Source organism: Coregonus clupeaformis, chromosome 24, assembly GCF_020615455.1.
Source record: "Coregonus clupeaformis isolate EN_2021a chromosome 24, ASM2061545v1, whole genome shotgun sequence".
In the NCBI taxonomy this organism is placed as follows: domain Eukaryota; kingdom Metazoa; phylum Chordata; class Actinopteri; order Salmoniformes; family Salmonidae; genus Coregonus; species Coregonus clupeaformis.
Genome location: NC_059215.1, coordinates 32047588 through 32073715, shown reverse-complemented (window position 1 = coordinate 32073715; position 26128 = coordinate 32047588). Strand labels below are relative to the sequence as shown.

Here is a 26128-nt window from a genome sequence, read left to right as displayed (position 1 = left end):
TTGCGGGCGCTGCAGGATTTCAGTCCTTCACTGCGTACTGTGTTACCAATTGTTTTCTTGGTGACTATGGTCCCAGCTGCCTTGAGTTCATTGACAAGATACTCCTGTGTAGTTCTGGGCTGATTCCTCACCGTTCTCATGATCATTGCAACTCCACGAGGTGAGAACTTGCATGGAGCCCCAGGCTGAGGGAGATTGACAGTTCTTTTGTGTTTCTTCCATTTGCGAATAATCGTACCAACTGTTGTCACCTTCTCACCAAGCTGCTTGGCGATGGTCTTGTAGCCCATTCCAGCCTTGTGTAGGTCTACAATCTTGTCCCTGACATCCTTGGAGAGGTCTTTGGTCTTGACCATGGTGGAGAGTTTGGAATCTGATTGATGATTGCTTCTGTGGACAGGTGTCTTTTATACAGGTAACAAACTGAGATTAGGAGCACTCCCTTTAAGAGTGTGCTCCTAATCTCAGCTCGTTACCTGTATAAAAGACACCTGGGAGCCAGAAATCTTTTTTTACCTATTTCCCTCATTAAAATGCAAATCCATTTATAACATTTTTGACATGCGTTTTTCTGGATTTTTTTGTTGTTATTCTGTTTCTCACTGTTCAAATAAACCTACATATAGACTGATCATTTCTTTGTCCGTGGGCAAACGTACAAAATCAGCAGGGGATCAATTACTTTTTTCCCTCACTGTAGCTATATTTGCTTAGCATTTTTAATGCAGATGTGGAGACATAAACCTTACTTACTCACTCCTAAAGGGTATTAACTACCGCGGGCCAAATGAATGAAGCATATTTCACACATGGAAGAGAGCGAGAAACAGACGTAGAGGACATACCTTGAAAATAGGGTTGAGGTAGGTGTCTTGCTTGTGTCGGCAGATCTTGTTGAGGGCCAGGAAAGCCAGCACACGGCTCGTCTCCTCCCCGGTGCTCCACTGCTTGATCAGTTGCTAGAAAAAGGTGAGAGAAGTGGACTGTGAGAGCTAACTTCGGAATGGACCCAGGTCCCAATAGCAAGGCTACCAGTCCAGAGCATAGTGTCGCTGTCAGAAGCCTTGCATCTTTAAAAACTTTTCAGGAAATGACAAAAACATCCATATTTGACCATTTATGAAACTTCAGAGTTACTACTTTCAATTCATGTAAAAATAAAAATAAATACTGGGGCAAATGGAGTTACAAGGTTTTCTTCTGACAGCAGTAATATGTCATTTCCTAGGGAGGGATCCTCCAGTGCTCCACAACACCCTTTATAAACTCAACTGATATTAATGTGGTTTATCTCTGCAGGGTTATCATCCCTAGAACTAAATCATAACTGCTTTACATTACAGAGACATTATTTGCATAATTCCCCTGATGATCATCACGCAGTTTGGTCAGCCTACATATAGGTGCTGCTGTGGTAACCGGAACTCACCTTGAGCAGGTGGCGACACTGTTTGGGGTTACACAGGTAGTAGGGCACCAGCTGGTTGGCGTGCCTCAGAACTGCACTGATGACGGTGGCCTCGGTGAGACAGGACAAGAGCTGTGAACGGAGTAGGAGAGTTAAAGTTCAATTTATTTGCCATTGTAAGTAGAGGTACATCAATTGAAAATGTTCATCGACAAGAGTAAAAAGGTAGAAACATTTTTAAAACACGAGGGTACATCCAATACAAATACTGTATGCAAGAAAAAGGAAAGGTATCAGTGACAATTCAGACAAGAGGGGGGAAACAAGGGGAAAATGGGACAGAGGATGAAACAAACAGACCTGAACGATCCCACTGAGATACATCCTGATGTCCACCTGGTTCTTCTGCCATTTAGGACTGCACGATGGAAGCACTGGCCTGAAGATGAGAAAATCAGAGGGAAGACCAAAATGGATACACCTGAAAAAATATTCACCTTGACACAGATAATAAAATACATTGGCTCATCTGTTTAGCTATTGTTCTACTCAAAACTAAGTGTTAGGGAAATGGTTAAAGCTTTTGTAAAGAAGAAAGGTGTCCATTTATTACTTCTTCTGGTCTTTATCTGGCTTTAGGTTGAGCATCCTCTGCAGAGCCACGTACACGTCTCGGATACAGAACAGGACCAACGCGTTGAACACTATTGGAGAACACACACACACACACCACAAATTATGTCATCGTCCTTGGGGCTAAAGTATGTTGACACTACTAAAGAGGGGATCATACACACTCATGGGGGGTATGATCCCTACCTGAACTGTCGGCCACTTTGTATCGACATGGATCTCCCCCCTCTCCTTTGGTGGTCGCCACAGCAGCCTTGAAGGCCTGTGTGACCTCTCTGAAGAGGCGAGGTGTAGGCTCATCCTGAAGACAAAGGATGGGAGGCAAGAAAAGATGCATATAAGAACGAAGGGCAAAAGCACTGGCATTGTGGTACAGTAGACACAAAAGCGTCTTGACTTCATGTAATAATACGTTTTCCTTCCAAATTAATGCTGCCCGGTAGGCATTGTTTTTTATCATGACACTCATGGGACGGTAGTTAACCCAGAGGTTTGGGAGGTGGAAGATGGGACCCAGCACTATTCTATTTGCGGAGAGAAAATATGCGTCAAAAGTTGGTTATTTAAAAGGGCCATTATGCAACCTGCATCCCGGTGTGGTTGTGTCTGTTTACAATGACTACACCTAAAGTCTGGTAGAGGAAAATGGAGGAGGTCTATGCTAGGTGGATAGTCTGTAGGTAAGTGTTACCTTGATTGCAGCTTGCCACTCATCAACCATTTTCTCTGTTACTTTGATAACCTCTGCTGTCTTCTTGGATTTCTTTGTGGACTCTCCTTGTTCCTCCTCATCATCAGAACTGGCCTCCTAGCGTCACACATAACCTTGAAGTTAACATTATTCTGAAAAATGTAAAGACCATTATAGAGACAAAGAAAACATGCTAAGGAATACAAATCATGAAAATAAACAAATACATGTTGAGTGTAAAATCAGCATCCCCTCAAATATGACATTTACACGTGTAAAATTAGATGTTAATCTCTAATGCTGCTGGTTTAAATCAAGCATAGGCTACCATATTAGATCAGAAACAAATGTGCATCAACTTACCCTATATTCAGTCTATACATAATCTGAATTACGTTTTCACATCATGAAACATTTTTCAAAGTCAAAGCCCTAGTACCTCCAGTTGTTTGGGCAGCGTGTGGTACTTCCTCTCTTCCTCATCCTCGGAGCTGTCGGTGTCGTCAAAGTTGAGCAGGGTCTGGTCGTTCTGCTGCAAGAACTTATAGAACTCTGGATCTTTACTTTTTAACCTTGACAGTGAGTCTTTGTGCTGAGATGCCTTGCCTTTCTTTTTGTCATCACCCCTGCAAGACAGGACATACTCATGTATTAAATAACATTCTACCAGGTGACCTGGGAGGACATTTGTATTTTTCGGGTACACTAAAGTATCTGGGGCAGATACTGACTGAAGAAGTGAGACTGAAACACTTACTTGTCTTGAGCTGCTGATTGCCCTGCTTTCTTCTTCGATTTCTGTCCATGCCGGGTGGGAGTGTCATCCTCAGAATCAGCCTCACCTGCCGAGTCAAAGCCAGATAGCAGGAACTCGTCCACACTGAGGTCCTCCAACTTCCTGCAACATAGAAACAATACACAGCCAATTTAGCAAACATAAATATATTTAATTAAAGTCAAAGGTCAGTTAATTAGCTACACTCAAACAAGCTACACTTTGCCTGCTAAATTATGTAAATGTAAATATTTTACAACAGTCTCACTCCCAGTGACTATGATGGCGTGTAAAGTTAGTTTAGTTGGCGAAATTAGCTAACGTTAGTTCGTTTGATCCGTTTAACGTTACATTTCAATAAGTCATGCCAAAACAAACTTACAAACTGAACGGGGGAGGACGTTACATGTTAATCACTCGCTCAACTCACTTGGTTAGCGAGTTAGCCAACCATTATGTTTCAAACCAAGCAAGCTAGCTAACTATTAGCTAAGGCTAACGTTGATTATTACAAGTGAGCTACCAACTCTGCTTTCAACATTCCAAGGGAAATAAAGAACGACACAAAACACTTGACACGTACAATACATAAATAAGCTAGCTATATTGTTATGTAATAGAACAAATGTGTTCGTTATCAGTACCCACATTTCACTGTGAGCAATTTACCTTTTGCTTTTCTGTTTTCCTGCCATGCTGGATCAAAAACGTGACTACCAATTCGGATCCCACAATGCAACGGTGTTAGTCTATGGGGGCGTTCCAGCTCATCTTTTTTTATGTCGCGCTGCACACCAGCGTCAAAATTGCTCTCGTTGCACAAGTACAGGAGGCAAGGTGGACATGCTCCTGTTGAAAAGCCAATGCCTCTATATGGAATTTTTGGATACAAAACATCTGTGTGGTCTACCCTGAGGACAAGATCAAAGGGTCAAACCACAGAGGTGGTTTGGTGACCACACTTGGGTTATAATTATACCTTGCATCAGTTGCCTGCTGGGACCTGGAGAGTTGTATTGACTGCTCCCCAAGTCAATACAAAACATAAGTACCGTCCCTTGTATGTGAATTGGAGTTTGGAGCCCTGTAGGTGACATTTGGGCGTGCCATGGGGACCATTAATTGGACCGATGTAAATTGTTAGTCGTCCTATGTGGGGAAACTGTTGAGGTAGTCCCGTGTAGCTTAGTTGGTAGAGCATGGCGCTTGCCCACGCCAGGCTTGTGGGTTCGTTTTCCACGGGGGGCCTGTATGAAATAATGTATGCACTCACTAACTGTAAGTCGCTCTGGATAAGAGCGTCTACTAAATGACTAAAATTTAAAATGTGTTGGGAGGTTGGGCTTTGTCTTTACGACTTGGATGTATTCATATTCAGCTATGTGGTCCTCTGGCATGAGATCCGGGTTTGCAACCCACTGGTCGGTCACATTGTTTGTATCATACGTAAAAATGTATGCACACATTACTGTAAGTCGCTTTGGATAAAAGCGTCTGCTAAATGGCATATTATATTATTATTATATTATTATCATATGAATGTGGATCTTGTGGCGTTAAATGCTTTCACAGTCATCGTGAGACTGATCATCTGTGCACAAGAAAAACAAAAGAAAACGACCTCGAACGCCACCAATCTGACGCAAGTTGTATGACGTTAAATTTAAAATGTTTTAGAAAATCCAGTAGATCCACACTCCAGTACAGTAGGTGGCGGTAATGCACCATAATGGTGGATGCCAACCACCGATAAACCCCACTGAAGAAGAAGAAGAAATCCAATAGATTTTGCAGAGGTTATTGTTCATCTGAATGGATTTGGATTCAGTTTTTCAATCGTTATCATGAGCAATAGCAGAACATGTATCAATTCACTTTCTCTGTGTTTTTGCAAGATATAAAAACTGTTTTAAAATGCACATAGCCTGAAAGGAGAAACTAGCTAACGTTAGCTTAGTACTTTTCGGTGTCAATTTTATTAGTCATATGTACGGCATACACATGGTATATACACCATCCAACGAATTGCTTACTTGCTGGTTCCTTCTCGACAATGCAACATCAATAAGAAATAATAAAAGATAAGAATACGAATTTAAAGTAAATGGCTCAACATGTTAGCATAAGTATAATACAGGAAGGCACAATTTATAGTCCAATATTTACATGTGTTTTGGGGAAGGGGGGATTGGGGGGCAAATGTTTAAATTGTGCAGTATTTAGCAATCATAATAAGAGTCTGTGGCAGCAGCAGTTGTGATAAGTGTGTAGCATGAATGTATATGACATTGAAATCAGGTTAACTTTCAGTTCTGAATGAAAGTTGAAAATACTTATTTTCTGGCCGTGGAAAATACATATTGACCTTGGAAATAAGTATTTTCCAGATGTTGAAAATACTCATTTTCCAGACATTGAAAACACGTATTTTCCAGATGTTATAAATATGTATTTTACAGATGTTGAAAATATGTATTTTACGGACGTTGAAAATTCATATATTTTGGGTCATTGTTTCTATGGCCAAATTTTAACCGTACATACATTCACTTATCTCTACATCTCAATGAAGAAAGAATTATATCACATTACAAAAATTCCAATTAAAATAGGAAAATGGAGCAAACTGAATATTGCAGTATGGAATATTTATTATTGCTCCCTTCTGTCATTCGTTTTTTCAAACGCTTTAGAACTGGCAGTGACCATGTTCAAAGTTTTTAGACCAACAGAAAAAAACGTATTTTATAACATTCTCAATAATGGTTACAGAAACGTTTTTTCTTGCTATGACTGTGATCTGTGGTTGTTTATCTACCTTAGTTGAATACACTTACTGTAATTCACTCTAGATAAGAGCATCTGCCCTAAATGTAAATGAACCCTTACAATGCATGCTGGGTATTATTCAAATGAGCTCCAACCCCAAACAAGACCACATTTGGTCGGACCGGACCAAATCTGAACCAATCATAGATGCCTATTTCACAAGTTTGGACAGCACAGTACAGTAGAGTTTAGTTCAGTACAGAACAGTTTAGTTCGGTAGAGTACAGTACAGTAAAGTACAGTAGGGTACAGTACAATATAGTACATTATACTGTACTTTACTGTGCTCTATTATACTGTACTATTCTGTATTGTACTGAACTATACTTTACTGTACTCTTCTGTACTCTGCTCTACTGTACTGTACTCTGCTGTGCTCTACTGCAGGGTTTCCCAAACTCGGTCCCGGGGCCCGCCCTGGGTGCACATTTTGTTTTTTGCCCTAGCACTACACAACTGATTCAAATAACCAACTCATCATCAAGCTTTGATTATTTGAATCAGCTGTGTAGTGCTAGGGCAAAAACCCCCAGCTCTACTGTACTGTGCTGTCTAAACTTCCAAAACATAGATGTTTATTTTTGGGCCAAATCGAGTCCGGACCGGACCAAATCTGAACCAATTATAGACGACTATGTTTGGGCCAAATCAAGTCCGGACCAGACGTTTGTGGACGTTGAAATGAAGATGGGCCAAATCTGAACCAATCATAGACGTCTATGTTTGGGCCAAATCGATGCCGGACAACAAAACGACGTCTGTGGACGCTGCTGCTACTCTCTGTTTACTATCTATGCATAGTCACTTTACCTCTACCTACATCCAGGGGCGGTGTGTTCATTAGGGCGATATGGGCGACGCACTGCCAAACGGGAAAAGGAAGGGATTTTTTTTCTAATCAATTATATCACGGCAACAGTAGTTATCAGTGTTCTAATCTAGACGTCTGATCTGCCACTAAATGTCCAATCAGGCTAAAGTCGTGCTTCAAATGGCCCCGCCCCTTTTGGGGCGATTTCAGTCAGGTTGAAAATCGCCCCAGAAGTCTCTCATAGACTCTCATGTAAAATCTTTTTTTTTCAAATATCAGAGCTTTCAATACAATCTCTATGGGTTTCTGAGGGCTTGCACTTACGTGCTTTCGTCATACGTAACATAACCATGAACGTAACTAAGAAAAGAGCGGGTAGCAGCGTCAATCAATTCACGTACTACTGTCAAGATGGCTAGCGTTCAGTGCAACTCGATTGTCTCTTTGAAAGAAGTTCCTTTTTGTCGGCGAACAAATCAAGATAAATTGGCAACGAAACAATTAGGACCTCCCAGACCAAATTTAATAATTCAACAGGTTTCTACTAAAGGGGGAAAGTCCTACACCCGAGGATTTTCCAAAAATTGGTACGAACGAAAAACCTGGCTAGCAGGCTGCGATGTAGCTAATGCAGTCTTCTGCTACCCCTGCTTACTCTTTCACCCTGAAGGCGGCAAGAACCGCCACATCCTCAGCCGGCTAATCCAGTGTGTGAAGTTTTGCGGAGTGTTTGAGTTAGCTTTGCGAGGCAAAGATGAAACTGAGGGCTCCACCAACCCTGGAAAGCCAACACTTTTGAGATCAGTCAATAAATGCTTCTGGTATTGACTTATATGCTGCCCCTGTCTTCATGTTGTTGCTGGACATATCTTTTTTTAAATGTGTGTAGGTCACCTAAATCATCAGAAAAATTGCCCCCCCTGAGAATTTTTTCAGGAGCCGCCACTGCCTACATCTACATATTACCTCAATTACCTCGACTAACCTGTGGCCCCGCACATTGACTCTGCACCGGTACCCCCTATATATAGCCTCACTACTGTTATTTTATTGTTGCTCTTTAATTATTTGTTATTTTTCTATATTTTCTTATATTTTCTTTGTTTTACTTAGCAATTTTTTACTTCAGTTTATTTTAGTAAATACTTTCTTAACACTTATTTTTCTTGAAACTGCATTGTTGGTTAAGGACTTGTAAGTAAGCATTTCACTGTAAGGTCTACAAATACAATTTGATTTGATTTGATTTGAAATCAAGGCCAGGGTGGACGGACCAAATCTCAACGTCCGTGGACGTCGGCGTCGGACGGTGCTCACTGGGCTACAGCCGCACTGTCGATTTAAGGTGGTCTAGATAGCATCTTGAACATACCGGTTTATAATTTATGAATGTCATAAACACGTTTTACAATTACACAGCAAACAAACATAATTCCTGCCAATGTTTCGTTTTATCCACGCGGCAACGGTAGTATCTAAGCATCACTGCTGTAGGTCCACCTTAACATTTTATTGTCACTCATTGCTCATGCAGTTTGCATTTACGTACGTCAACAACAGGCTTGAATAGAGGCTTTCTTCATATCGTAGACAGACAGTAGAGATTATCAAATTGGATGCGTCTCGTGTTGTTTTCACTTTCCCCATCATTTCAGTGAAGAGGGGCGGTGTGTTCAACGAAACCGCAACGTTTATCACCGGTAATTAGAATTTTCTGCATTTATTTTCTTGCTGATGATACTGTTATTCGAAGTAGATGGTGTGGCAGTTGGGGTGCAGCATCACATCTTTAGAAATATAAATGAATAGAAACAAGCTCAAGTAGGAAGGCGTGATGACAGCATGCATGTTGATAAACGAACAAAGATGGTGATGGTCACAACGGGGAAATTGCCTGTATAAATTGAAGCCGTATGTCTGGCAGCCATCCAGAATGATGAATGAGTCAGAAAAAGGAAAGGTCGCTATGTGTATGTGGGATAGCTTTGTGTGTCATCGGTGGCATGGCCACGGATAATAGTCAGTGTGTCTTTTACTGCCCTATCACTGCAGTGACACAATGCATTCTCATTCATAGGTGGTGGCAAACTTGTATCTGTTGAAAATACAACGGTATTGAATGCAGTGGCGGTCGGTGCAGTTTCAGATGAGGGAGGATGAGTTTTTAAAAAAAATAAGCATAGCCTTATTTATAATACAGCATATTCACCCAGCTCAATGAAACAGCGAAAGGTTTAGGCGAATTTTCCCTATACCCATCATGAAGTTGGGGCGGCAGGTAGCTTAGTGGTTAAGAGCGTTGTGCCAGTAACCGAAAGGTCGCTGGTTCTAATCCCCAAACCGACTAGGTGAAAAATCTGTCGATGTACCCTTGAGCAAGGCACTTAACCCTAATTGCGCCTGTAAGTCACTCTGGATAAGAGTGTCTGCTAAATGACTTAAATGTAAGTTGCTACAACCTAGCCTATGAATTAAAGTTTACAATGTACGCAAGGTTCACAGGTCGAGAGAAATTTGAGTAATCAAGATGACAGACATTGACACATTCAATACCGCCTTGCACACTCTTGCCTGCATCTAGCTGATCTAGGGTGTAATCATTAGTCCAACAGTTGCAAACGAGAGTTTCTATTGGACAAATTCAGGTATGTTTAACCCCATTTCATTCCATTTGAAAAGTTTTTCAACAGAATCGGTGGAATGAATACATCCCTGATCACATTCCAAACACAGTTCACTTCATAGCAGCCACATACATACAGCATGGTCTCTTTGATCGTTGTATAATTTATTCTCGCATCTACACACTCTCCTCCCTCACCTTTTCCCTTCGCTTGTGGACTTCAATGCATAACACATCAGCAGTCTGTGACCATGCGAAAAAACCTTTCAGAGCCAAACTTTCATATCATAACCGCTAACCGCTACACACAGCCTACATCGTTGTCACCATATTATAACGTCATAGTCAACATAGCTACTAGCTCTAACGCGTTAGTAAAACTGCCAAATCATGCACTACAGTGTACAGACAGCAAAGAGATGAGCAGTTACACCGGTAGGCTCCGGTGGCAATAAATTAATAAAACCAAAAGCTTACCTTGACTTGGAAGACTTCAAGTGTTGGATAGCCATAGCCAGCTAGCTAACATAGCATCCCTCTCTGTTTGAGCCGGGTGTTTGAGTAGGCTAAACTAGCTAGCTGCAATCAGTAGCTAAGTAAGTGAAAGTGAAAAAAATATGAAAAATAGCTAGCTCTCTTGCTTCTTCATTTTTGTTTTTCTCACTCTGAGTCAACTACTCACTAAATGTTATGCACTGCAGTGCTAGCTAGCTAGCTGTAGCTTATGCTTTCAGTACTAGATTAATTCTCTAATCCTTTGATTGGGTGGACATGTCAGTTCATGCTGCAAGAGCTACAGATAGGTTGGAGGACGTCCTCCAGAAGTTGTCATAATTACTGTGTAAGTCTATGGAAGGGGGTGAGAAATACAAGCCTCCTAGGTTTTGCATTGAACTCAATGTACCCAGAGGAGGATGGAAACTAGCTGTCCTCCGGCTAGACCATGGTGCTACCCTACAGAGTGCTGTTGAGGCTACTGTAGACCTTCATTGCAAAACAGTGTGTTTTAGTCAATTATTTGGTGACATGAATATATTTAGTATAGTGTTATCTAAAAAGGAACTTTTTTAATGTTTCACTATTTTTAATTTTTCTGAAATTCTTCGGAGGAGGATGGTCCTCCCCCAAGGAGCCTCCACTGCTTGAATGTCATTTCAACGTTTGCAAAGTATCAATGTGCAAAATAGCCCAATGCCAGCTATTTGCGGTGGGCATTAGAACATGATGTCTGTATTAGCAGAAGTCTCTGTGTGTGTGTGACACAAGCCCTATACAGCAGTGGTGACATTTGACACGCTACTCTGCCAATGGATAAACAATTAATTTGTTAAAGGATATTCTAATGTATCCCACACTGATATATTTAGTACAAAGTCTCCATAGAGTCTATGGAATCTATAGCATACATAGATCGTAGACAGTGGATTCTTAAAGTGTAGGCCCTAAGTTATCAGGCATGAAACTCACTCTCTCTAGATCCAAAGCAAGGTAGTGTTACTGTTATCTAGTTGTAACATAACCCCTGTAACCACCCCACAGACACACACAAACACACACTGAAGTTCAGCCTTGGCCAGGTGAAATGTTTTACTGTCAATATGCTACTACTTGGTGAACATAACTCAGATAAAATAGATATCACATGTGGTGTTCCACAAGGTTCGATTTTGGGTCCGGTACTGTTCAGTTTGTTACCCCGTGGCAGTGTTATTAGAAAGCATGGCATTGATTTTCACTGCTACGCAGACAATACCCAAATTTACATTTCTGTTTCACCAGAGGATTTTAGTACCACAGATACATTATTAAGACTGTATTAGTGATTTAATTACTTGGATGGCTCACAACTTCCTCAAGCTAAATCAAGACAGAGGTACTTATTATTGGAGCCAAAGCACAGAGAGAGAATCTGGCCGCACATTTTAATTCACGGGCAATAAAGATAAAACACCAAAATATTAGATTCTTAAATCAATTTCGAATCACACATTAGGAATGTGACCAAAGTAGCTTCTTACCACCTGAGGAACATTGCCATGGTGCGGCCGTTTCTCTCTCAGGCTGATACAGAAAGACACATCCATGTTTTTATTACAAGCAGGCTTGACTACTGTAATGCTCTCCTGTCTGGTCAACCCAAGAAAGCCATTGGTCAACTGCAAAACATACAGAATGCTGCAGCATGGGTACTGACCAAGACCAGACGGAGAGTACACATTACACCGGTTCTGAAGTCTCTGCACTGGTTGCCTTTTGAGTTTAATAATTCATTTTAAGATTCTTCTATTGTTTTTAAATCAATCCACGATTGTGCACCCCAATACATATCAGACATACTTTTGAGTTATGTACCCAGTAGGTCCCTCAGGTCCTCTGGCACTGGCCTTTTAACTATCCCAAAGCCTGGTACCAAGAGGAATGGAGAGGCAGCCTTTAGTTACTATGCCCCCTGCCTCTGGAATAGCCTGCCAGAGAATCTGAGGGGGGCCGAAACTGTGGACATAATTAAAAGAGATCTTAAAACACACCTTTTTAGCTTTGCTTTTCCTTTCCTTTTTTAGTCTTTTGTTTTTATCCTCTTATGTTTGTTCTGTAGTAAATACACTACTTGGCAAAACGTATGTGGACACTTCTTCAAATTAGTGGATTCGGCTATTTCAGCCACACCAGTTGCTGACAGGTGTATAAAATCGAGCACACAACCATGCAATCTCCATAGACATACATTGGCAGTAGAATGGCCTGTACTGAAGAGCTCAGTGACTTTCAACATGGCACCGTCATAGGATGCCACCTTTCCAACAAGTCAGTTCGTCAAATTTCTGCCCTGCTAGAGCTGCCCCGGTCAACTGTAAGTGCTGTTATTGTGAAGTGGAACGTCTAGGAGCAACAACGGCTCCGCTGCGAAGTGGTAGGCCACACAAGCTCACAGAACGGGACCGCCAAGCCCTGAAGCGCGTAGCATGTAAAAATATTTTTTTGCAACACCGAGTTCCAAACTGCCTCAAGAAGCAACGTCAGCACAATAACTGTTTGTTGGGAGCTTCATGAAATGGGTTTCCATGGCCGAACAGCCACACACAAGCCTAAGATCACAATACGCAATACCAAGCATCGGCTGGAGGGTGTAAAGCTTGCCGCCAATGGACTCTGGAGCAGTGGAAACTCGTTCTCTGGAGTGATGAATGACGCTTCACCATCTGGCAGTCCAACAGACGAATCTGGGTTTGGCGGATGCCAGGAGAACGCTACCTGCATGAATGCATAGAGCCAACTGTAAAGTTTGGTGGAGGAATAATGGTCTGGGGCTGTTTTTCATGGTTCAAGCTAGGCCCCTTAGTTCCAATGCCGCTTAACGCTACAGCATACAATTACATTCTAGATGATTCTGTGCTTCCGACTTTGTGGCAACAGTTTGGGGAAGGCCCTTTCCTGATTCAGAATGACAATGCCCCGTGCACAAAGCGAGGTCCATGCAGAAATGATTTGTCGAGATCGGTGTGGAAGAACTTGACTGGCCTGCACAGAGCCCTGACCTCAACCCCACCGAACACCTTTGGGATGAATTAGAACTGTGATTGCGAGCCAGGCCTAATCGCCCAACATCAGTGCCCGAACTCACTAATTCTCTTCTGGCAATACCCCCGCAGCAATGTTCCAACATCTAGTGGAAAACCTTCCCAGAAGAGCGGAGGCTGTTATAGCAGCAAAGGGGGGACCAACTCCATATTAATGGCCATGATTTTGAAATGAAATGTTCGACAAGCAGGTGTCCAAATACTTTTGGCCATATAGTGTATTTATTTTTGTATCTTCATTGTTTTTTATTTTAAAAAATCATGTGAAGTGCATTGTGTTGCATTCATGTCTGAAATGTGCTATATTAATAAAGCTTAATTTGATTTACTTCCAGGATGGTCCCAAAAGATACTACTGAGTCGCAGCAGTCTTGTAGCTAATGTGGGCCATATGGACCCTTTGCAGCACTGTCAAAGGTAGCCTATATTCACGCTATAGGGCCTAGGCTATAATAATATAATAGCATAATCCCATTTGCTGAAGTGGTGTTTTCCTACGGTGGGCCATGATCAAATATGCGACATTTGGTAGAAATGGCACCTTTTAGCCACTGGTGGTGGCGTAACATACAGTTGACAGGAATTTAAATATTAATTTGAACACAATTAGTAAGATACAGTATAGGGTGTCTAGATGCTTATACAACATTCTGATGTTACGTGATAACTCTTAACGTGAGAATTCACCGGATGAGAGAGTCCAAAGGAAAATGTTGTGTGCGTGCTTCTTTACCTCACACACCCTTCGAAAGGCTGCAGCTGGCGATGAGCTAATTCTGGTACAATACATAATCACATACACTACCGTTCAAAAGCTTGGGGTCACTTAGAAATGTCCTTGTTTTCGAAAGCAAAGTATTTTCTTTGTCCATTAAAATAACATCAAATTGATCAGAAATACAGTGTAGACATTGTTAATATTGTAAATGGCTATTGTAGCTGGAAACGGCAGATTTTTAATGGAAAATCTATAGGCGTACAGAGGCTCATTATCAACAACCATCAGTCCTGTGTTCCAATGGCACGTTGTGTTTGCTTATCCAAGTTTATCATTTTAAAAGGCTAATTGATTATTAGAAAACCCTTTTGCAATTATGTTAGAACAGCTGAAAATTGTTGTGCTGATTTTAAATAAGCAATAAAACTGGCCTTCTTGAGACTAGTTGAATATCTGGAGCATCAGCAATTGTGGGTTTGATTACAGGCTCAAAATGGCCAGAAACAAATAACTTTCTTCTGAAACTCATCAGTCTATTCTTGTTCTGAGAAATGAAGGCTATTCCATGCGAGAAATTGCCAAGAAACTGAAGATCTCGTACAACGCTGTGTACTACTCCCTTCACAGAACAGCGCAAACTGGCTCTAACCAGAATAGAAAGAGGAGTGGAAGGCCCCGGTGCACATAATAATAATAATAATAATAATAATAATAATAATAATAATAATAATAATAATAATAATAATAATAATATGCCATTTAGCAGACGCTTTTATCCAAAGCGACTTACAGTCGTGTGCATACATTTTTACGTATGGGTGGTCCCGGGGATCGAACCCACTACCCTGGCGTTACAAGCGCCATGCTCTACCAATTGAGCTACAGAGGACCAAGAGCTACAGAGGACCACATCTGAGCAAGAGGACAAATACATTAGAGTGTCTAGTTTGAGAAACAGACGCCTCACAGATCCTCAACTGGCAGCTTCATTAAATAGTACCCGCAAAACACCAGTCTCAACGTCAACAGTGAAGAGGCGACTCCGGGATGCTGACCATCTAGGCAGAGTTGCAAAGAAAAAGCCATATCTCAGACTGGCCAATAAAAAGAAAAGATTAAGATGGGCAGTCTGAGATATGGCTTTTTCTTTGCAACTTTGCCTAGAAGGTCAGCATCTCGGAGTCGCCGCTTCACTGTTGACATTGAGACTGGTGTTTTGCGGTTACTATTTAATGAAGCTGCCAGTTGAGGATCTGTGACGCGTCTGTTTCTCAAACTAGACACTCTAATGTATTTGTCCTCTTGCTCAGCAAAACAATGTCCATACAGGCGAGAAGACCTTACAATGCATGAAGATACCGGTAGCTTCCAGCTATTGTAGGCTAACTTTCCCTCTTAGCTGACAGCTAAAGCTAACATCAATTCACTACCCTAGTACTATGTTTGTGATAATGTGCAAACCATAACGCAAAATATGCTGATTTCAAAGCTAATTGTCACGAAATACTTTATTCATTCACTTATTTGGTCTCTCTCACATCTCTCCCAAAGATGATCTATTGCCTCAGCGAATTGACTGTGCTCCAACGGGCCACCCCCCTCTTGCCTTGATGTCATTACTGGTTAGAGAGAGCGCACATTTTATTTGTCACATGCTTCGTAAACAAAGTTTTGTCGCCTGTAGTTGCACAGGTTACATGCTGGTAGAAATGAGGTAAAACTGATTAAAATGTATCTGCATTCAAATCACCAGCCACTAGGAGAGCCTCCTCTGGATGATCATTTTATTGTTTGCTTATGGCCCTATACAGCTCGTTGAGTGCGGTCTTAGTGCCAGCATCGGTTTGTGGTGGTAAATGGACATCTACGAAAAATATAGATGAAAACTCTCTTGGTAAATAGTATGGTCTACAGCTTATCATGAGGTATTCTAACTCAGGTGAGCAGAACCTCAAGACTTCCTTAATATTAGAGATTGCGCACCAGCTGTTGTTAACAAAGAGACACACCTCCCCCTTGAGTTTACCCGAGGCTGCCGTTCTGTCCTGCTGATGCTTAGAAAACCAACTAGATGTATATTATCCATGTCCTTGTTCAGCCACGACTCTGAGAAACATAGGATAATACAGTTCTCCAGTGATTGTTATTTTGCCAATAGAACGGAGGGAAGAGGCGGTTTATTTACTCACCAACGTAGTTTCGTCAGGGTGCCCGCACATCGGCCTCTCTTACGCAATATCTTCCTTTTCCGAGTCTCAGGGATTAGGGCCTTGTCCGGGGTGAGCAGTTTATCCTGCATCAGCGACTTGTTGAAGTAGAAATCTTCATACAAATCTGCTGTTCTGATGTCCAGAAGCTCTTTTCGGTCATAAGAAAAGATGTCGGTACAGAAAAAGTTAAGATCAGGGCAAAAAAAACTCACAAAATAGCAGAATTGGTCAGGAGCCTGTAAAACGGCAGCTATCCATTGCAGCGCCATTCTCATCTATAGAGATTTACCATTCAAATAAATAATTACCATTATGTTGTTAGATTGGGAAAAACAAAGTCAAATTGATTGTATAATTGATACATTAATGCATACGTGGCTGTCTCTGAAAAATGTTGACGTAAAGAAAATCTAATATAATGATACTGAAGATGCCAAACAATTGACTAATAAGCCTTTTTTTGTTGCCGTGGTATAATTTTGGTATAGAGTATCGTGATTGTGATATTAAACCTGGTACCGGTATCGAAGTCAAAATTCTGGTATCGTGACAACACTAACACTTTTCAGATGACACAGTTAGATACAATTACCCCCTGGGTAAATTATTATTTTATCAAATTGGGGTCAATTTAATTGTGTTGTATTTGTATGGAATAAACCAAAATGGCTCTTCTTGTGTGTTGCAGTCGCCAAGAGTGAGGCCCAGGCAGGAGCCGGCTGCTGCTGAGCACGGCACCATGATGGAAGGGGGCATGCAGCTGCTGAACCGTGACGGCCACAGCATCTCGCACAACTCCAAGCGTCACTACCACGACTCGTTCGTGTCCATGAACAGGATGCGCCAGCGCGGCCTGCTCTGCGACATCGTGCTGCATGTCTCCAACAAGGAGATCAAGGCGCACAAGGTGGTGCTGGCCTCCTGCAGTCCCTACTTCCATGCCATGTTTACAAGTAAATATCCCTCTGCGGAGTTCGCGCTCCCTGCTACTGACACTGCTCTTCGGTTCCTCCACGCCCTCACAAGTGTTCACCACTAGTGTTAGTCACCCCCTTTGAGTCACCGTCTCCCTCTCTTTACCCTACCTGTCTCTCTTCCACGCCTCATTACACTATTGAAGATTGCACGATTCTCCATTGCTACGGAATATAAATGAATTGGATGTGTTTAAATTATTAGAACCATGAACAAAGTGGTGTGTGACATGTTTGTGGTGATTCTTGGTTGATGCTTGAATGAACTGTGCATTGAACTGTGCTACATTTCTCTCAATGTGTGAGTGGCATCTCACCTTGTGAGCAACACCTCATTTGTTTGCTCTTACTTCCTCACCAGTGACCATTTCCTTCCTCCTCCCTGTTGTCTGTGTGCGTTCTCTTTCCTGTTGGGGTCATAGGTCACCAGGTGAGGTGTGTGTCCCAGTTTTCCTCCTCCTTCCTGCAGCTCAGACTAGAGCTTTGTGAGGGTATGTCCCTGGAGAGAGAGGCTTTAAGACTTCCCACTAGGCTTCTTTTCAACTGACCATGCTTTAAACCTAGGCCTATTCAAATCTGCTGATATAGCCGACAATCTAATCAATATAACCAAAATGCTGGCGTGCTTGTGCGTGTGTGATGGCTCTTTCTACTTGTTGGCACAATTGAACTCCCTTCCATGCTGCTGTAATCATGCTTCTTCACCAGTGTTTGGCTTAGTGCAAGCGCTGCATAGATCTAGGAATCGGAATTACACAAAGATTGTCTGACAGTCAAAACAATTGATCACACAGACTGCTACAAATTATAGAAAATGTCATAGTGCTATGCAGTGACTGCTCTATAAGAATTTGTGTATTATGGGAAATCGAAGTGGTCTATGTGAGATATACTGTATGTGACAATAGAGTATACCACATTAAACACACACACACACACACTTATTTCTTTCAGTTAAATGTAGATATGAGTGTTGTATTGGATTGTCCACACAGGCACATGTACTGCAGACTTTATTAAGTGGAAAACTCTGTTGTCTGCCTCTGGTCATACAGATGAGATGTCGGAGAGTCGCCAGACCCACGTGACCCTGCATGACATTGACCCCCAGGCGTTGGAACAGCTGGTTCAGTATGCCTACACGGCAGAAATCGTGGTGGGGGAGGGCAACGTGCAGGTAGGGAGAAAAGACTACTGCATCTAAAATAACACCCTATTCCCTATAGAGTGCATTACTTATGTGCATTGCATAGTACTCTGGTGAAAAGTAGTATGTAGGGAAAGCCACCATTTGTGACGCAGCCCTAATGTACCATCATTATTCTAAATGTTAGTCTTGAACACTTTTTTGAAGCATATCATTTTCTCTGACCACTGGTGTACCTAGCAAAGGGTTAACATGAGAGTTACTCAGAAGTTTGTGGAAGGCACGAAATCTGTCAGTGTTTAAGATGTATTTGACTCTTGTTGTAATAGCTTTGTCTACTTACCTCTGAAGTCATTTGGAGCTAAGTAATTGCCCTTCAAAACCTTTCAAGTATTCCACAATAAGATACTGATACTTACATGACTTCGTAAAAGTATTTATGTTCCTAACCATTTTATATACTGTCAAATCCCATCCTTTCCCATCACACCATAAACCTATTGTCTCCGACCCTGTACTGTACCATCCTATACCATTCCTCACATCCCATCCCATATCATTCTGCCACATTCTACATCATGTCCTATATCACTCCATCCAATTCGACTTCCAGACATTGCTCCCAGCGGCCAGCCTGCTGCAGCTCAACGGGGTGAGGGATGCCTGCTGTAAGTTCCTCCTCAGCCAGCTGGACCCTTCCAACTGCCTGGGCATCCGCAGCTTTGCCGACACGCACTCCTGCAGCGACCTGCTCAAGTCTGCGCACAAGTACGTCCTGCAGCACTTTGTGGAGGTGTCCAAGACTGAGGAGTTCATGCTGCTGCCGCTAAAGCAGGTAGGGGCCAGAAAGAGTACTGAAATAGCATGTTATATGCGTTTCCTCACAGAACAACTTGATGTGGCATTTAGTGGCAGCATTGGGATCTCCTTTAGCTAATGAGTTGCATTGGAATTGTTGAAAGCTATCAGGGCACTTTTGGTGCACTTTGACTTGCGTGCTGATGTTGGGAGACTGCAAGCTGTAGACACACTAGGAAAATAACACTGGTGAGTGCTGTCCACTTCTCTGGTAGTTGGTATTTTAAATGGTAAATTGACAGACAAACAAGGTCAGATGCACACTGAGATAGGTTAGCTTATCATTAGTCTCCTCCCTCTCCGACTCTCCCTCTCTGACACTCTCTCTCACCCCTTTTCCGGCAAAAGGAGGAGCACATCTGGTCGTGTTCTAACCTTTCCTCAACCGGCTCTAGGGCCTTCAAAGAGCAAGCAGCAAAGACAAGTGCGTAGTGCCTTTTCAACACTCACTAGACAAAGACATCCTCAGCTCCTTGTCAATCAGTGTCTCTTGTAGTTTTACTCATCATAGTTTTCTGTCACATCAACTCAGCATAGCAGTCACTTATTCATTGTCTGGACTTGTCCTATGACAGCCCTGTTGAGGGTCATACCCTCGAAATGGTAATTAGGCAGAGCACTGCCAAAGATGGGCACGTTCCAGGCCGACTACATTGCAGACATTACTTGCTTCCAATCGTTGCTTGTCATGTCATCGACTGCACAGTCGGGCATCTCATTGCTATATCATGTGATGTGGTTAGCTAGTTAGGTGTTGTGAGATCTGGCATGCGTCTGCAATGTATTCAGCCTTGCACACAGCCATGGTGTATGTGTTGTTACAAGATGCCAGGAGACCATTAGATTGAATGGGACAGTTAGCAAACTAGCATCATGTGGAAAGAAGTGAACGCTCCAGTAATCCTTTGGGCAGATTTGAGGTGTTGGAGTCAATAGTCTGTGTTAGGGTCTGAGTTGGTCTTAGAGGCATACAGTGAGGGAAAAAAGTATTTGATCCCCTGCTGATTTTGTACGTTTGCCCACTGACAAAGACATGATCAGTCTATAATTTTAATGGTAGGTTTATTTGAACAGTGAGAGACAGAATAACAACAAAAAAATCCAAAATAACGCATGTAAAAAATGTTATAAATTGATTTGCATATTAATGAGGGAAATAAGTATTTGACCCCCTCTCAATCAGAAAGATTTCTGTCTCCCAGGTGTCTTTTATACAGGTAACGAGCTGAGATTAGGAGCACACTCTTAAAGGGAGTGCTCCTAATCCCAGTTTGTTACCTGTATAAAAGACACCTGTCCACAGAAGCAATCAATCAATCAGATTCCAAACTCTCCACCATGGCCAAGACCAAAGAGCTCTCCAAGGATGTCAGGGACAAGATTGTAGACTTACACAAGGCTGGAATGGGCTACAAGACCATCGCCAAGCAGCTTGGTGAGAAGGTGACAACAGTTGGTGCGATTATTCGCAAATGGAAGAAACACAAAATAACTGTCAATCTCCCTCGGCCTGGGGCTCCATGCAAGATCTCACCTCGTGGAGTTGCAATGATCATGAGAACGGTGAGGAATCAGCCCAGAACTACACGGGAGGATCTTGTCAATGATCTCAAGGCAGCTGGGACCATAGTCACCAAGAAAACAATTGATAACACACTACACCGTGAAGGACTGAAATCCTGCAGCGCCCGCAAGGTCCCCCTGCTCAAGAAAGCACATATACAGGCCCGTCTGAAGTTTGCCAATGAACATCTGAATGATTCAGAGGAGAACTGGGTGAAAGTGTTGTGGTCAGATGAGACCAAAATCGAGCTCTTTGGCATCAACTCAACTCGCCGTGTTTGGTGGAGGAGGAATGCTGCCTATGACCCCAAGAACACCATCCCCACCGTCAAACATGGAGGTGGAAACATTATGCTTTGGGGGTGTTTTTCTGCTAAGGGGACAGGACAACTTCACCGCATCAAAGGGACGATGGACGGGGCCATGTACCGTCAAATCTTGGGTGAGAACCTCCTTCCCTCAGCCAGGGCATTGAAAATGGGTAGTGGATGGGTATTCCAGCATGACAATGACCCAAAACACACGGCCAAGGCAACAAAGGAGTGGCTCAAGAAGAAGCACATTAAGGTCCTGGAGTGGCCTAGCCAGTCTCCAGACCTTAATCCCATAGAAAATCTGTGGAGGGAGCTGAAGGTTCGAGTTGCCAAACGTCAGCCTCAAAACCTTAATGACTTGGAGAAGATCTGTAAAGAGGAGTGGGACAAAATCCCTCCTGAGATGTGTGCAAACCTGGTGGCCAACTACAAGAAACATCTGACCGCTGTGATTGCCAACAAGGGTTTTGCCACCAAGTACTAAGTCATGTTTTGCAGAGGGGTCAAATACTTATTTCCCTCATTAAAATGCAAATCAATTTATAACATTTTTGACATGCATTTTTCTGGATTTTTTTGTTGTTATTCTGTCTCTCACTGTTCAAATAAACCTACCATTAAAATTATAGACTGATCATGTCTTTGTCAGTGGGCAAACGTACAAAATCAGCAGGGGATCAAATACTTTTTTCCCCTCACTGTACCTAGGTGTGTTATTAGTGAAAAGAAGTTTAAAGAGATTGGGTCGGAGACATGACAGGTTAGGCCAGCGATTATCAACTAGATTCAGCCGCGGGACGATTTTTTAATGTATTTATTTTTTAATTGAATAGATGATCAGGGGGCCGGAACATAATTATAAATAATTTGTAGACTGCAAATTGACCGCAAGAAGCCCAAACAGATACTGTATAACATTTGACTAAAACATGATATTTTCAAACCTTGTTTACATTTGTATACGATCACATACAGTGAGCTCCAAAGGTATTGGGACAGTGACACATTTATTGTTGTTTTGGCTTTGTAATCCAGCACTTTGGATTTGAAATGATACAATGACTATGAGGTTAAAGTGCAGACTGTCAGCTTTAATTTGAGGGTATTTTCATCCATATCCCCCCCAAAATTCTAACAGCTGTTAGGCGGGGGCTATAAAATGTTTTTCTTCCTGACCAGAACACTACAGGGGTGGATCCCCTCCATGAGTGTAAACACAGCATTTTCATTTGAAAAGGTGTCTGAGTCAACTGTGCTAAAGAAGCTGAAAGAACTTGACCATTCCAAAGCAACTGGCCTTGACAACATTCCTGCTAGATTTCTAAGGGATGCTGCGGTAATTATCACCCCCTGTGTAACTCACATTGTAAATCTGTCTATTGAACTAGGGTGTTTTCCCAGTGAACTAAAACTTGCAAGGGTAATTCCTTTATATAAAAAGGGAATAAGTTAGATCATGGAAACTATCGGCCTGTCTCAATCCTGTGTGTTTTATCGAAGGTCATGGAAAATATTATGTTTGAGCAGATTGACAGTTATATTTCCTTACATAACCTATTCTATGAGCTCCAATCTGGCTTTAGGAAATCCCATTCCACCGACACTTGCCTACTATATCTAACTGACCACATAAGGAAGGAAGTAGACAGAGGGACATTTTGTGGTATGGTTATGTTAGATCTCCAAAAGGCGTTTGATACAGTGGATCATGAGATTTTGTTAATCAAGCTAAGAGCCATGGGCTTTAACAACTTAGCAGTAAAATGGGTTAGCTCTTACCTGCAAGGAAGAAAACAAATGGTGGATGTGGATGGGACCCTGTCTAAATCCAAAATCTTGAACTGCGGGGTACCCCAAGGGAGTGTGCTGGGTCCACTTTCCTTTCTATTGTAGATAAATGATCTGAAATCTGCCTGTACATGTGACCTTTTCCTATATGCAGATGATTCTGCGCTGCTGGTGTCCCACAAAGACAAAAAGGTGGTTGAGAAAGCCCTCAGTGCTGAACTTCTGAATGTCAGTAAATGGCAACATGACAGTAAGCTGTCACTTCACCTTGGAAAAACAGAATCCATCTTGTTCTGGTCCAAACTGAAACTGAGGAAATCCCCAGATTTTAAGGTGGTAGTAGGTTAGTCAGGATTATTCTTAAACCTCCAGCACTTACGCATCTTGACTATTCCCACTTTGAAAGCCTTAGATGGCTCAAAGTGGAGGAGAGAGTCTCTCAGATTAAATAGTCTTGTACATAAGATTGTCCACAGTATGGTCCCCAGGTACCTATGTAACTACTTTAACTTAGGAAGGGATAACCATAACTATTCCACTAGAAGGAGTGAAACTGACGTTGTACCTTTTTTAGATTTAAAAGTGGTATGGGGAAATAAACTTTTTTATACTCCGCTGCCATTCTTTGGAATAGTCTTTCGAAGAATTTGAAACGTATAACCTCCACAGGTGATTTCAAGTTCCCACTGAAAAAATTGCTAAATAGTAGCATGTCTCAAAATTGAGTCGTAAGATTATAGTACGTGGCTGAGAAGGAAATGCCCCGGATAGCATATGGTCTGCCTTTTGGTGCCTTGTTTATCATATTGTGATTGTCTTGTATATATTAGGTATTGATTGTTTTATATATTAAGGGTATGTGAGACAAGGGATATGTACCTGTCCAAAGTTGTTTATTAGGAAAGGGAATTGTACTAATTATCTCATGTTATAAAACAAACAACAATTTTGTCTGTCATTGTCTGTTGCCATTACAATTGGCACCTAATCTTGTTGCATTCCCCCTCCCCCCTTCAAAAGGACCACAATGGAAATAAGCTGTTAAGCTTTATTGTGTTATCCTTGATGATTGTCTTAGATTGTATCTGGAGGCTTCACTGGCTGGAGCGCCCTTATGTAAAGTACCAGTCAAAAGTTTGGACACACCTACTCATTCCCAGGTTTTTCTTTATTTTTACTATTTTCTACATTTTAGAATAATAGTGAAGACATCAAAACTATGAAATAACACATATGGAATCATGTAGTAACCAAAAAAGTGTTAAACAAATCAAAATATATTTTATACAGTGGGGAAAAAAAGTATTTAGTCAGCCACCAATTGTGCAAGTTCTCCCACTTAAAAAGATGAGAGAGGCCTATAATTTTCATCATAGGTACACATCAACTATGACAAACAAAATGAGAAAAATAAATCCAGAAAATCACATTGTAGGATTTTTAATGAATTTATTTGCAAATTATGGTGGAAAATAAGTATTTGGTCAATAACACAAGTTTCTCAATACTTTGTTATATACCCTTTGTTGGCAATGACACAGGTCAAACGTTTTCTGTAAGTCTTCACAAGGTTTTCACACACTGTTGCTGGTATTTTGGCCCATTCCTCCATGCAGATCTCCTCTAGAGCAGTGATGTTTTGGGGCTGTCGCTGGGCAACACGGACTTTCAACTCCCTCCAAAGATTTTCTATGGGGTTGAGATCTGGAGACTGGCTAGGCCACTCCAGGACCTTGAAATGCTTCTTACGAAGCCACTCCTTCGTTGCCCGGGCGGTGTGTTTGGGATCACTGTCATGCTGAAAGACCCAGCCACGTTTCATCTTCAATGCCCTTGCTAATGGAAGGAGGTTTTCACTCAAAATCTCACGATACATGGCCCCATTCATTCTTTCCTTTACACGGATCAGTCGTCCTGGTCCCTTTGCAGAAAAACAGCCCCAAAGCATGATGTTTCCACCCCCATGCTTCACAGTAGGTATGGTGTTCTTTGGATGCAACTCAGCATTCTTTGTCCTCCAAACACGACGAGTTAAGTTTTTACCAGAAAGTTCTATTTTGGTTTCATCTGACCATATGACATTCTCCCAATCCTCTTCTGGATCATCCAAATGCACTCTAGCAAACTTCAGACGGGCCTGGACATGTACTGGCTTAAGCAGGGGGACACGTCTGGCACTGCAGGATTTGAGTCCCTGGCGGCGTAGTGTGTTACTGATGGTAGGCTTTGTTACTTTGGTCCCAGCTCTCTGCAGGTCATTCACTAGGTCCCCCTGTGTGGTTCTGGGATTTTTGCTCACCGTTCTTGTGATCATTTTGACCCCACGGGGTGAGATCTTGCGTGGAGCCCCAGATCGAGGGAGATTATCAGTGGTCTTGTATGTCCTCCATTTCCTAATAATTGCTCCCACAGTTAATTTCTTCAAACCAAGCTGCTTACCTATTGCAGATTCAGTCTTCCCAGCCTGGTGCAGGTCTACAATTTTGTTTCTGGTGTCCTTTGACAGCTCTTTGGTCTTGGCCATAGTGGAGTTTGGAGTGTGACTGTTTGAGGTTGTGGACAGGTGTCTTTTATACTGATAACAAGTTCAAACAGGTGCCATTAATACAGGTAACGAGTGGAGGACAGAGGAGCCTCTTAAAGAAGAAGTTACAGGTCTGTGAGAGCCAGAAATCTTGCTTGTTTGTAGGTGACCAAATACTTATTTTCCACCATAATTTGCAAATAAATTCATTAAAAATCCTACAATGTGATTTTCTGGATTTTTTCCCCTCAATTTGTCTGTCATAGTTGACGTGTACCTATGATGAAAATTACAGGCCTCTCTCATCTTTTTAAGTGGGAGAACTTGCACAATTGGTGGCTGACTAAATACTTTTTCCCCCACTGTATATTTTATATTTGAGATTCTTCAAATAGCCACCCTTTGCCTTGATGACAGCTTTTCACACACTTGGCATTCTCTCAACCAGCTTCACCTGGAATGCTTGTCCAACAGTCTTGAAGGAGTTCCCACATATGCTGAGCACTTGTTGGCTGCTTTTCCTTCACTCTGCGGTCCAACTCATCCCAAACCATCTCAATTGGTTGAGGTTGGGTGATTGTGGAGGCCAGGTCATCTAATGCAGCACTCCATCACTCTCCTTATTGGTCAAATAGCCCTTACACAGCCTGGAGGTGTGTTGGGTCATTGTCCTGTTGAAAAATA

General features: G+C 42.0%; 2 protein-coding genes across 2 annotated transcripts in view; one reads left to right on the top strand and one right to left on the bottom strand.

Moving 5' to 3' along the window:
- Nucleotides 1-4253, bottom strand: part of LOC121538297 (nucleolar complex protein 2 homolog) — a 33076-nt gene extending 28823 nt beyond the window's left edge. Inside the window, exons 1-9 of the mRNA XM_041846171.2 lie at nt 4177-4253; nt 3490-3630; nt 3172-3358; nt 2733-2849; nt 2228-2342; nt 2022-2112; nt 1769-1847; nt 1430-1540; nt 846-959 (exon numbers count right to left, since the gene is read on the bottom strand). Of these exons, the coding sequence (XP_041702105.2) occupies nt 846-959; nt 1430-1540; nt 1769-1847; nt 2022-2112; nt 2228-2342; nt 2733-2849; nt 3172-3358; nt 3490-3630; nt 4177-4202 (981 nt within the window). The 5' untranslated portion in view covers nt 4203-4253. The remainder of the gene's footprint in view (nt 1-845; nt 960-1429; nt 1541-1768; nt 1848-2021; nt 2113-2227; nt 2343-2732; nt 2850-3171; nt 3359-3489; nt 3631-4176) is intronic.
- A 4454-nt stretch (nt 4254-8707) lies between these two features.
- The window catches only part of LOC121538298 (kelch-like protein 17), a 30283-nt gene continuing 12862 nt past the window's right edge, over nt 8708-26128 (top strand). Inside the window, exons 1-4 of the mRNA XM_041846173.1 lie at nt 8708-8847; nt 16965-17229; nt 18306-18427; nt 19011-19232. Of these exons, the coding sequence (XP_041702107.1) occupies nt 17016-17229; nt 18306-18427; nt 19011-19232 (558 nt within the window). The 5' untranslated portion in view covers nt 8708-8847; nt 16965-17015. The remainder of the gene's footprint in view (nt 8848-16964; nt 17230-18305; nt 18428-19010; nt 19233-26128) is intronic.